The 13,778-nt window shown below is 36.9% G+C and overlaps 1 protein-coding gene across 2 annotated transcripts in view; it reads right to left on the bottom strand.

Annotated features, from left to right (window-relative positions):
• LOC113051717 (structural maintenance of chromosomes flexible hinge domain-containing protein 1-like) overlaps window positions 1-13,778 on the bottom strand; it is a 40,884-nt gene that overhangs the window by 24,907 nt on the left and 2,199 nt on the right. For both annotated transcript variants that reach the window (XM_026215692.1, XM_026215694.1), the window contains exons 5-18: window positions 11,763-11,893; window positions 11,435-11,549; window positions 10,114-10,233; window positions 9,859-10,025; window positions 6,273-6,363; window positions 5,974-6,184; window positions 5,708-5,825; window positions 4,659-4,842; window positions 4,486-4,557; window positions 2,503-2,628; window positions 2,072-2,185; window positions 1,384-1,490; window positions 377-459; window positions 85-192 (exon numbers count right to left, since the gene is read on the bottom strand). In XM_026215692.1, coding sequence (XP_026071477.1) covers window positions 85-192; window positions 377-459; window positions 1,384-1,490; window positions 2,072-2,185; window positions 2,503-2,628; window positions 4,486-4,557; window positions 4,659-4,842; window positions 5,708-5,825; window positions 5,974-6,184; window positions 6,273-6,363; window positions 9,859-10,025; window positions 10,114-10,233; window positions 11,435-11,549; window positions 11,763-11,893 — 1,747 coding nt within the window. The remainder of the gene's footprint in view (window positions 1-84; window positions 193-376; window positions 460-1,383; window positions 1,491-2,071; window positions 2,186-2,502; window positions 2,629-4,485; window positions 4,558-4,658; window positions 4,843-5,707; window positions 5,826-5,973; window positions 6,185-6,272; window positions 6,364-9,858; window positions 10,026-10,113; window positions 10,234-11,434; window positions 11,550-11,762; window positions 11,894-13,778) is intronic.

Here is a 13,778-nt window from a genome sequence, read left to right as displayed (position 1 = left end):
ATATATATGTCGCTGGCATACAAAAAAAACATGATAAACTTACATGCCCTGACTACAAACAAAAATGCAGTAAATTTGACTTACTGTGCCAGATGACTTTCAGCTCAACCACCAGTTTCTTAATAGTGCCAGGCACAGGCAACCGAGAAATTGAATCTCCTTTTTTGTTCAAAATCTCCACTTTAATCGGACCTGAACAAGAACACATTTATACTAAAAACTCAAAGTCTATACAGGTTTGCAGTGCAGGATTAGATGCAGGTGCTGCTTTTGGCGAAAGCATATTATGGGCTTTTTACATCATGTAATAAAGTTGTGCGTTAATATCGTCAAACAGTGCATACTGTAAGCTTTCTATGTGTGAGAGTTTGTTTACCGATGATTGTGCCGGCCGGACGAGCATCATTCTCAGCCCAAGCATTTCCCTCAGGCCACGTAACCCTCAGCTTGTCTGGAAGTCTGATGACAAGAAAATAATTAAAAAAGAAGAAAGAACAGAAAAAGCTAAGGCTACATGATTAATTTTTTTTTTTATTGCAATCGTTTTATAATAAATATTGTAAAAAATAAATATTGTAAAAAAAAAAAATGATTGTATTGCTGCACAATTTGGCCAAAATTATATATATTTTTATTATAGTATTATTCCATTAGTTAACTATGCAACTTCAAATTAGACTATAAAACTTCGAAATGCTATGCTCATCAAGGCTGCATTTATTTAATCAAATATACATAAAAAAACATTACAATTTTTAAACATTATTGCAATTTTTAAATAACCATTTTCTATTTTAATATAGTTCAAAATATAATTTATTTCTGTGATGCAAAGCTGTATTTTCAGCATCATTACTCATTACAGTCTTCAGTGTCACATGATCTTCAGAAATCATTCCCATATGCTGATTTATTATCAATGTTTGAATCAGTTTTAGCAACTTAATATTTTTTGGAACCTGTTATACTTTTTTCAGCATTGATTTAAAATAGAAATATTAAAATAGAACACTTATTTTAAATTGTAATAATATTTCACAATATTAAAGTTTTTTTCTGTATTTCTGACCAATGCAGCCTTGATGAGCATAAAATAAAATAAAAAGTATATATATATATATATATATATATATATATATATATATATATATATATAGATAGATAGATAGATAATTACGGCTGTCTTCATTTCTTCATTTTCAAATGTTAAAGCATCAAACTTTTATTTTGATGGAAACCACAGGTAGCCCTTAAAGATCGTCTTTTGTTGATAAGTGTTTCTCATTACAAGTATGAGGAGATGGTCAACCCAAACTCAAAGCAGATGCTCTTTAATTCCCTTTACTGTTAAGGTGAAATGCAAAATACAGCGGCAGGTCTTACTTTGCAAGCTCTTCTTCGATTTTCTTCTTAATGGTTGCGGGCGCGGCCAGCCTGTCGATCTTAGAGATGGGAATGATCTTCATCTCATTATACAACTCCTTCGGTTCCTAGGAAAACACATCACAGAGACAAATACTAAAATAAAAACAAGCAGCATTATCCACCTGATAAGAAAATTTGATATATTAAAAGCCGATTAATAATGGATTATTTCCCTCAGCTGAAACACTTCAGATGCAAACTGTTCACTATTATGGTTTAGAATTGCTCAAAATATGATTGGAATCATTTTCTAAAGGACATTACAGTTAATTGCAACATGCTTGGCAATGGTCTGTCATATTGACATATAAAATGATAGTGAATTTTTTTTTTTGTTGACATTTAATGGACGAATAGGAAACTAAGCTACTGTACTGGACATGTTTGATTCATGTAGAAGTGCTTGGGACATGGTTATTAATGGTTTGTTTTTGTAATCAGGTTCTCAAATTATTTACAAAATTTTATTTTGACCAACATATTGGTTATCGGCTTTTAAAAAAATTAATTATCGGTTATCGGTATCGGGCAAAATGTTCATATCGGTGCATCCCTACACTCAACCAAATTCAGAGGCGAAGGAAAAACATGTGACCACACTGTTTCCATACAGATGTAGATGGACAATGAGCAGAATCATCCTCACCAGAGCAATCTGGACATATCCTCCTGTGGCATACACGTCTTCTTCATGCTCTCCGTAGAGCAAGAAATTAACTATAGAGCCAAATAATACAGGGATCGTCTTTACTGACTTCACCTAAAAGTATGAAAGAAAATAATTGTGATGACTAGAATTACAACCTGTTTCATTATTTAATAAATGTCCGGATTCATTTTCGTTTTCATGTTACAGACTTTCTTGACACAACTTAAAATACTAATTACACATCTATGATGCTTTACAACAGCTGGGAAAATACAGTGGAATCACCAAACTTCATCTTTATTTTGCTTAATAAAATTTTCCGTCCACATTCAGTTATTATTCAAAAGTAAACAGTCATTTTCTTAGACTCCTGTAAACTGGTGTTATCTAGGACTTTGTGTTAAAATATGAAAACAACTCGATCTCACATTTTGTCCTTTCTTATAAATCTTGCCGTCCCAACTAATGGATTGGAATATAGACCAGGGTGACTGAAGCCGTTTGGTGGCCACATCTGTACGCGTCATCAAGCCCTTAAATCCCTGAAACATCACCTACAAACATACACAAAAAAATAGTTGTTGCCATTTTAATGTCTAAGCAGAAAAGCATGATCTAATACAGAAGAGAGGGAATAGTGAATTCAATTATATTATAACCATGGAAGCTTCAAACCTCTGGTATTTGTATTTGCTGGCAACAGTTACAAAATTGATTGCTGTGGACTGTAAGCCAGTGATAGGCTTATATTCAGTATGGTAATAATAACAATAATAAAAAACAACACTTCTATTGACTTATAAAGCCAACTTTTTAAAATGTTTAACATTTAATGCATTCATCTGTCACAATAAATGCAATGCCTTTGATTTGAGGGATTTTTCTCGCCAAATATAAGTGCATCTCAATAAATTAGAATGATGTGCAAAAGTTCATTTATTTCAGTAATTCAACTCAAATTGTGAAACTCATGTATTAAATAAATGCAATGCACACAGACTGAAATAGTTTAAGTCTTTGGTTCTTTTAATTGTGATGATTTTGGCTCACATTTAACAAATTAGAACACTTCATAAGACCAATAAAAAATTTTTTTGGTCTTTCAGAAAGTACGTTAATTTACTGTACATGTACTCAATACTTGGTAGGGGCTCCTTTTGCTTTAATTACTGCCTCAATTCGGCGTGTCGTGGAGGTGATCAGTTTGTGGCACTGCTGGTGGTCTGGAAGCCCAGGTTTCTTTGACAGTGGCCTTCAGCTCATCTGCATTGTTTGGTCTCTTGTTTCTCATCTTCTTCTTGACAATAGCTCATAGATTCTCTCTGGGGTTCAGGTCTGAGGAGTTTGCTGGCCAGTCAAGCACACCAACACCAATTTCATTTAAGCAACTTTTGGTGCTTTTGGCAGTGTGGGCAGGTGCCAAATCCTGCTGGAAAATGTAATCAGCATCTTCAGAAAGCTGGTCAGCAGAAGGAAGCATGAAGTGCTACAAAATTTATGGTAAACGGGTGCAGTGACTTTGTTTTTCAAAAAACACAATGGGCCATCACCAGAAGATGACATTGAACCCCAAATCACAACAGGCTGTGGAAACTTAACACTGGACTTCAAGATACTTTGGCTTTGAGCTTCTCCACCCTTCCTCCAGACTCTAGGACCTTGGTTTCCAAATGAAATACAAAACTTGCTCTCATCTGAAAAAAGGGCTTTGGTCCACTGGGCAACAGTCCAGTTCTTCTTCTCCTTAGCCCAGGTAAGATGCCTCTGACGATGTCTACAGCAAATTCCTCGACACGTCTGTATGTGGTGACTCTTGATGCCTTCCTTCTGAAGTTCACTCAAATTCTTGAATGATTTTGCTTGACAGTCCTCATTTTTTTGTTAACATGCTTGGATACAGCACTCTGTGAACAGCCAGCTCCTTTAGCAATGAATGTTTGTTTCTTACGCTCCTTGTGAAGGGTGTCAGTGATTGTTTTCTGGACAACTGTCAGATCAGCAGTCTTCCTCATGATTGTGTAGCCGAGTGAACCAAACTGAGAGACCATCTTGAAGGCTCAGGAAACCTTTGCAGGTGTTTTGACTTGATTAACTGATTGGCACGTCACCATATTCCAATTTGTTGAGATATTCTAGTTTGTTGGTGGGTTTTTGTTAAACTTGAGCCAAAATCATCAGAATTAAAAGAACCAACTACTTCAGTCCATGTGCATTGAATTTATTTAATACATGAGTTTCACAATTTGAGCTGAATTACTGAAATAAATGAACTTTTCCATGACATTCTAATTTATTGAATTTATTGATGCACCTGTATACGATATTTATACATGCAAAAGTTTGCATTAAGCACTTAAAATGCACTGATCATGCAGTTACACCTGTGTTTGCTTCCCTGGCCTTACACATACCTGCTTATCGAAGCGCTCATTACATTCTTTTAACCAGTTAGTAAACTCCCTCTGAATGTTCACCCGCAGCTCCTGGATAAAACAGCACAGACTGTGTGAACTGGGCCTTCGATCATGTGCATGTGAGCAGTGTTAAAATGTGTCTTTTAGAGTTCAGGAGTGTGTTTCTGTACCTGGCCATTCTGCACTCTTTTGAAAATGGTGTTTTTGTCACGTAGCTGAAGCTCCAGGTCCATGAAGGTAAGTTTGTTGGTACTGACTTGGAATCGGTCGTTGGCGAAGAGAACTCCTGAAATCCGGTTATAACACTCCAGCGGCACGGCACCTGCTTTCTTAGGCCTTGTACACCACTCGAACCTAACACACACACACACGTTCCACGTTACTCATCAAGTTCAGGCTACTTGCCTTCAGCGCTATTTTTTTATTTGATATCCTCTTAAAACAGCATTACTCACTGTTTTACCCCCCAAACCCCTATCAAAAACTACCTCTTCCCTCCTCTTTAAAAAAAAGCAAAAACTGAAATTACAGTAAGGCACTTACAGTCAAAGTGAATAGAGCCAAATGTTTTAACTGTTTCAATAGTCACCACAATGCATAAGTAAAATGAGCATTAATATACAAAACAAAAATTAAATAACAATTTAAAGCACCCCACCTACACCTTTAAATCATCTTATATTGATGCAGATATTTATGAGCATAATGCAGTTATATGAGCCTAAAATTCAATATATGAGGGCAAAGAATTGGCCTGCACATTTTTTTGTAATTTCATATTTTAATATTAATACAAACATTAATACCCCTTTATTATTATTATTATTATTATACATATATGCAATTATATCATTATTCTTTCTTAAACTGCTTTGGCAATGCTTTTCTTATCTAACACTAATTTCTCAGACAAAATTTAATTATAAATTAGATTAATTAATCAGCATATCATGAAACTTCAATGGCTTGAAAGCCTTACATGCATGCAATTATCAGGCAAATTAATATTCTGAACCACATCAATCTTAAGTTTCTTAGTATTAAGGTTTTATAATAATTTATAGGTGATATGTAATTGTTGATGAAGGAAGGTGAAGTTTAAAGAGAAAAACTGCTTATATTCAGATTTGAATATTTATTAGTTTTTCTAAATGCTTTTTTTCCACAGGTAAAATATGGCAGAAAGTGAACTGATGTTCAGAATTAAGCAGACATTTACTCTGAGACAGTGGTGTAGGGAATGAGCCGCCCGTTCCAGAAGCACTCAAAGATCGGCCGCTTGCCCCTAGCTTCAGAGTTCAAAATCAAACACTCCTCGTCCTCATCCTCTGAAGGACCTACAAAACAAACACAGACCAACATAGAAAAAAAATACCCAGGGATGCACACATTTCAGCAGTCGAACTGGTATCATCTATTATCCGAGCATCTCTTTCCACAACGCCATCAGTGTGGAACAGCCAATTTATTTATGATTTACAATACCTAATGCATATGGATCCACTGGGTATGTTTCCTGATCGTAGAGGAATGGGTGATAACGGATCAGTCCCTCCACTAAAGAATCTCTAGCGCCGTTGGCTTTGAACTCAAAAGTGGAAAAGCTTGAGTTGATATACAGAGACTGCATGTCATCGTCTACCTCCCTCAGATTCATCACACGGGGGATTCGAGGAGAGCGCTCGAGCAAAACAATCTGAGAAAATAAGACAGAAAGAGCTTCAGAGAAAAAAAAGCACTCTAAAGCACTCAAACACTGAATGAGCAATGCAATACATCTGTACCTGAATGTCAATGTTGGAGACATGGTCATTTTCACTCTTTTTCCTCTGGTCGTTTCCATGAACTCCGTGTATATAGTAATGGTATGTATGTCTGAAATAAAACAGAACGGCATTCAATGGCCTATGGGTGGCCTTAAAGGGTTAGTTCTAGGGATGCACGATATTGGATTTTGGCCGATATTCGATATGCCGATATTTTCAAAATAATTTTGGCCGATGCCGATACCGATATCGATATATATACAAATATATACTGATATATTTAAACTTTAATTTTACTGAAGAGAAATCCATGTATCTCTTCTGTACTGATTCTACCATAAATGTATTATTTTACAAATGTAGACTGACATTCACATCTGAAAAACAGGTCAATTATTTCACTTGGAGAATATCGGTTTGGCTCATCGGCAGAAATATTCATATCGGCCGATACCGATAATGGTCATTTTGAGCTTTTATCGGCCGATATCGATATTGTGCCGATATTATCGTGCATCCCTAGTTAGTTCACCTAAAAATCTCAGATTTTATTATCGGTCAATCTATTATTTTATTAAAACAGACAAATCAAAACCTTCTCCGCCAGAAACCCAAATCTCTCTCCTGGACTCCAACCGCCACTGAAGCCTTCCAACCCCTTAAGCAAGCCTTTACGACCACCCCACTCCTAGTACATCCGGACCCCGATCGACCGTTTGTGGTGGAAGTGGACGCCTCAACCACCTGAGTGGGAGCAGTCCTTTCCCAGCAGCAGGGGAATCCCAGCCACCTCCATCCATGTGCCTTCTTCTCCAGGAAACTCAACCCGGCGGAGGTAAACTATGACATCGGGAATCGGGAATTGCTAGCCATTAAACTTGCCGTGGAGGAAGGAGACATTGGCTAGAGGGAGCCAAACACCCATTTCAAGTTCTCACTGACCACAAGAACTTCGAATACCTTAGAGCAGCCAAGAGACTCAACCCCAGACAGGCCCGCTGGGCGTTATTCTTCACCCGCTTCCAGTTTACCATTTCTTACCGCCCAGGGGTAAAGAACGTGAAGGCCGATGCTCTGTCCAGATTAGGGCTGCACGATGTGTCGTTTAAGCAACGATATTGCGATGTACGAATCCACGATAGTCACATCGCAGGATGTGCGATGTAGGCTGTCATAGTTGATCCGTTATTCATTAACTGTATGGGCCAGAGAGCGCGCGCGCGAGAGAGAGAGAGAGCGCGAGCGCGCGGCCGGCGACACACTAGATGCAAGTGTCTCAGCTGCGTGGTGTGTCTGTTTTTAATTCGGCTCCCATGTTAACAGGTTAGAGCTTGTAGACTGCCTGCGTGAGACAAAACGCGTGCATGCTAGAAATAGAACCGACGCCTATTTTTCACGTAACACGCAAGCGTGCTGGAAGTGTTTTCAGGCAAAATACAATTGGAAAATATGTTTATATGTCATTTTGTACACAGATTCATATTAATTAATGACACCTAGATGTTTGAAAGTCTATAGGTTGACATATATTCAGATATAAATCTAATTTAAAAAGTAAATTAATAATTATTGATTTTCAAATATTGCACCTGTCACCGGCCTGAGAGAAAGAGCGCGCGCAGAGAGAGAGAGCCCCGGCGGCACGCTAAATGTCTTCAAACAACACAAACGCTGTCTTGCTCTCTCTCCCTCACGCATATTAATCAATTGACACATTGGTGTCGATGTTTAAATCATTTAAAATGAGAATGTAAGTGTGCTCACCCCCTTTTTGTTTTTAAGAAAAAAAAAATTTTCATATCGCAATATATATCGCAGAAAAATAAAATATCGCAATGTAAATTTTTCCCAATATTGTGCAGCCCTAGTCCAGATGTTACACTCCCGAGGAAAGATCGGAAAATCCAGAACCCATCCTCCAGGACGATATCATAGTCGCTCCTATCACCTGGTCAGCTGAGACTCTTCCTCCTGCCGAACCTCCTAATGACGCCCCACCGGGTTGCCCACCAGGAGACCTGTACACCCCAAGGACATGGCGCACTCCACTCATCCACTCCACGCATACATCACTTGGCACTGGTCATCCGGGGGTCAATGAAACCCTCTCGTTGCTACAGGAACGCTCCTGGTAGCCCAACATGGCCTCAGATGTCAGAAGGTACATGAGTGGATGTATCAGCTGCACCATGACCATGTCCTCGCCACCTACCATCTGGCAAACTCCCTCCTCTGCCCGTTCCAAATCGAGCCCCAGTTCATCTCCCGGGTATGGAGAGCATTCCATTCCCTCCTAGGTGTGGCCATCAGCCTGTCCTCCGGCTATCACCCCCAGTCAAACGGGCAGACGGAGATGAAGGTCCAGGAGATCGGACGCTTCCTCCGTACCTTCTGCCACGGCCACCAGAACTCCTGGAACCAATTCCTGGGGTGGGCCGAGTATGCACAAAACTCCCTCCATCAACCCACCACCGAACTTACACCCTTCCAGTGCATACTCGTCTACCAACCACCTCTGTTCCCCTGGTCAGGAGAGCCCTCGGATGTCCCCGCTGTCGACTACTGGTTCTGGGAGAGCGAGAGGGTCAGGGACACGGCTCATCATCAGCTACAACACTCCGCAGACGCAGGACAACAGCCGACCTGAGATTCTCTCCGAAGGACCCAGTTTCCCCGAAGTGCGTGTGTGTGGTTCACCGTTCCCTACAAGAAGTCAAAGCCTTACCTGCACGGATCCAAGACTCCTATTCACTTCTCACTACCTGCTCTTTTGCTTGTGTCTTTCTTTAATAAACATCTTCATCTGTTACTCCTCAGCTTCCCGAGTGATTCGTAACAGTTAGATCACTTTGATAGAAAGGTATGTAATGGATTACAATCGACCAAAAATTACTCAGACAGCTGTTGGTATGAACGTATTTACACAACTATCAATACTTAGTTGGACAACCCTTAGTTTAATGACTGTCTGTAATCTCCTGGCCATGCTGTCATCCAGCTTCATACAAACCTGAACTTGTACATGTACATCTTAGATGCAAGTATAAAAGGAATCTGTCAGATGTCACAGGTCTAGCTGTGCTCATTGTGAAGCAAACATGGATTAGCAAATTAACTAAACTAAAACAACAAAAAATTAAGACTTCCTTAAGAATTCAACTTTTTTTTCTTTGAAGAACCTGGAATCCCAAAGTCTTGGAAAACCGAGATATATACGTTTGCTTTCTACCCCAGAAAAAGTCATGGAAATTAATAAAATACTAAAACTCTGTGTCCATTATTTTATAACACATACAGTTGTCTAATTATGCAAAGTTCTAAAATATTTTACTCAACAGCAATTGTGAATTAAAAAAAAATATATATATATATATCCTTATCCAGTAAAATTACGATAAAATGATTTATTTGAATAAATCACCTGCTGTAACTAAACTGTAACACAAAAAGGTTAACCACTGTATCCTAACAGATAAAATTCTACTCCTACTAATATAACTTTTTTTATATGCGTAGTATTTTAAGCAACAACTCTCGTGCAAAAACTAGAAAAAACTAATAAATAAACCATGCATGTGTTCATGTGTGTGCAGTTGAGACGTACGCCAGCTCTCGGGTCCACACATTGATATTCTGTTTCAGGTAAGTGACGTGTTCCTTTTGGACTCCAGTGATGATGACTGCAGTGAAACTCTCCTTCGCTTCTTCTTCCATCACAATGGAGCGCAGGAACTGCTCCTCGCCGGCCGCCACATGCGAGCAGTCGCCAGGCTGCAGAAGAAAACACACACATGAACACACATTTAAAAACAAAATCCAGGGGCCAACAAAGCCGTGAGATGACATGAACTTCCCTCACCTTTCTGTTTCTAATGAAGCCAGTGTAAATGTCTTCCTTGTTCACCTCCTTGCGCTCAAAGTCGTCTTTAGACATCACAAATTCATGAACATCTGGAGAGCCTGCAGGTTTACTGATCATCTGAAAAACACATAGGATTAAAAGCACAGTTTACCCCAAATTAAATTTGATAACACTGTGAAATGTAAATACATGGAAAGAGTGAAGAAAGAGTTTTAGTTGATTATGTTTATCATTTAAAAGCCTTAGAAATTTGCATATCAAATATGACACAGTAGGGTTAGTGTGTCATTGCTCAAGTGACTTCTGTGCTAAAGGGTTAGTTCATCTTAAAATAAATTATGTCATCATTTACTCACACTCAAGTTACTCCAAACTCATTTTGTTCTTATCAAATTAAGTGATTTTTAAAAAATATTTTCTAATAGGGCTGAGCGACATGGCCAAAAATATTATCACAGTACTTTTTCAATATCATACGATATCGATATTTATCGCAATATTCATTTACCGTTAATGGGGAGGAAATACCTTGCACATTTCTGTTAGATCTTGAGAATAAATGTTAACATAACTTTGTTTGTTCACGATCAAACTTTAGAGTAAGATTCATTTTATTTCAGGGCCCCATGAAATGCAAGTTCTGTAGCTAGATTCTGTGTTTTATGATTCAATACTAATTTATCATAACAAATGCCGTAGAATTAAATGAATTAATAAAGCAGTCAGTTTGATCATTCTTTTAAAATGTGATGAAATTAAATTAATTTACAACCAAATGTTGCAATCAAGCAAGATGCTGAACAACAGAACTGTGTAAATTAAAGAAAATAAATCCTTGGTTACATATTTCTTGAAAATTTTAAAAAGATTGAAGATTATACATATATTATAATTTATTATACAACAGTAAGATATTTCTGTCATAATTTCTCCAAGTTAAACGGGACTTTTATTTTGAAAAGTTGTATAAAATAGTTAATTTTATAAATTGTCTTATGTAGTATGATGCTACATTGTGAATGGTCTTATAATACACATATTCCTTGATGCCTCTCCAGATCCAATCACTGATTTAGGCTGCATGCTTACTGGCTTACTGACATTGACGAGATTAACCCTTTAGATATCGAACGAAATGTGGTATACCGAACGACAAGACATTTTTTGATACTGGACTGTATTAAGGCAATTCACTCAGAGCCTTAATCTGGGAAAGGTGAAATCTGCTTTAGTGAAAACTAATGTAAATGAACACAATGGCTGTATTGCAAGTGTGACATTTGTTAAATAAAACTAAACAAACTGCATGCAAACATACTCGGACAGAGTGGCCGATGTAAAACACAGCCTGTTTGCCTCCGACTCCGAAATACGAGATGTCACTGTTCAGACTGCGTGGGACTGGATCCGGCCGCACGTAACCGCTTTCTTCACTAACAACAAAGAAGAGGAAGACAACTGACGGTTTTATCATAACAAGCTCCAGAAGACATTGTTATAGGCATCACACAATCAGTACAGCTCAGATATGATTTCACATCAGAAGAGACTCTAAACGTCATTGCATGACCTGAATTATGAGTCATTTCAGAGTGATTCATAAAACACCTCGGGCAAGAAAAACAGCGGTTTCCTCAAGAGCACACCTCTTTGTGCCGTTTTCTCGTATGAACTTGGATAGACGGTACACGGCCCAGTTGTTCAGCTGTTTAGATGTCATTCCACAGCCGTTATCCATCACCACAACAGCAGGTCCTCCCTGAGACTCGTCAAACATCTGGAAACACAGAGAGAAACACACATCCAGTTCACGGTGACTAATAGTTGGTCATAGAGTACCACAACGGTGCACTGAATGAACGCTAATTTTCTCAGATAACTATAAAATGTGTCATAGTTTCATGCAATATCACAAATAAAAAAGAAAATGCATGCAAAATTAATTAGCATGACCAGCATCAAACCATGAGTCAACTAGATAAATAACACTGAGTCAACTAGACATCATAACCACAAAAACTGCATGTCTTGCAGAAAAAAGAATGCATTGCTTCTGAATGCATCAGCTTAATGAAAAGATGTTAAAGAGAAATCTTATCACTGAAATATTTTTGTGCTTTCATGGGTTGATTAAATTATATATGATCTAATTCACCCCATTATTTATTTGCTATAGTCATGTAATAGTCTTAAAATACATGCTTATAGAGCTGATTATCATTTAGGTAGCATGATATAAGCTGAAAATTATGCTTTTTAACTTAATTATGTGTGCAATAAACATAAGGCATGACGCATCTAACATTTAAAAGAGTTTTCATCTGTAATGTTTCGTTTGTATTAATCAATTAATTAACAGCCCAAATGTGATATGGACACTAGTACCATACACAAGTTTGGGATCAGTACTTTTCTTTTTTATAGAAATTAATACTTAAATTCAACAAGGACACATAAAATCAAAAGTTGCAATAAACATTCATAATTGTACAAAATATCTATATATCAACTAAATACTGTTCTTTTTATTTTAAAAAAAAAAACTAAAAAACAGAAAAGATTCATCATGATTTCCTCAAAATTATTATGGATCAAAAACTAAAAAAAGAAAAAAAAGTTTCTTGAGCAGTGAATCAGCATATCTGAATGACTCATTGTGGTTTTCTCTCTTTTCCTCTCTTGCTTTCACTTTCAATTAGCTTGTAATAGGGCTGTCACTTTTGAGAAAAGTCAAATTCGAACGGATATCGAATATCATGCAATGCATTCGAATATATTCAAATTCACTTTCCGTTAACTTGTAAATTCATGTTACATACACTTTCAATTAGCTTGTAAATGCATTTTACTTTCACTTTCAATTAGCTTGTAAATGCATTTTACCCTCACCTTCTGTTAGCTTGTAAATGCATTTTACCTACACTTAATGTTAACTTGTAAATGCATTTTACATACACTTTCAATTAGTTTGTAAATGCATTTTAAATACATATTCAATTAGCTTGTGAATGCATTTTACATACACTTTCAATTAGCTTGTAAATGCATTTTACTTTCACTTCCAATTAGCTTGTAAATGCATTTTACCTTCACTTAATGTTAACTTGTAAATGCATTTCACATACACTTTCAATTAGCTTGTGAATGCATTTTACCTTCACTTAATGTTAACTTGTAAATGCATTTTACATACACTTTCAATTAGTTTGTAAATGCATTTTAAATACACATTCAATTAGCTTGTAAATGCATTTTACTTTCACTTAATGTTAACTTGTAAATGCATTTTACAAACACTTTCAATTAGTTTGTAAATGCATTTTAAATACACATTCAATTAGCTTGTAAATGCATTTTACCTTCACTTAATGTTAACTTGTAAATGCATTTCACATACACTTTCAATTAGCTTGTGAATGCATTTTACCTTCACTTAATGATAACTTGTAAATGCATTTTATTTTCACTTTCAATTAGCTTGTAAATGCTTTTTAAATACACATTCAATTAGCTTGTAAATGCATTTTACTTTCACTTTCCATTAGCTTGTAAATGCATTTTAAATACACATTCAATTAGCTTGTAAATGCATTTTACTTTCACTTTCCGTTAGCTGGTAAATGCATTTAACATTCACTTTCAATTAGCTTGTAACTGCCAGC

This window comes from Carassius auratus, chromosome 32 (genome assembly GCF_003368295.1).
Source record: "Carassius auratus strain Wakin chromosome 32, ASM336829v1, whole genome shotgun sequence".
In the NCBI taxonomy this organism is placed as follows: domain Eukaryota; kingdom Metazoa; phylum Chordata; class Actinopteri; order Cypriniformes; family Cyprinidae; genus Carassius; species Carassius auratus.
This window is presented reverse-complemented; position numbering and strand designations above follow the sequence as displayed.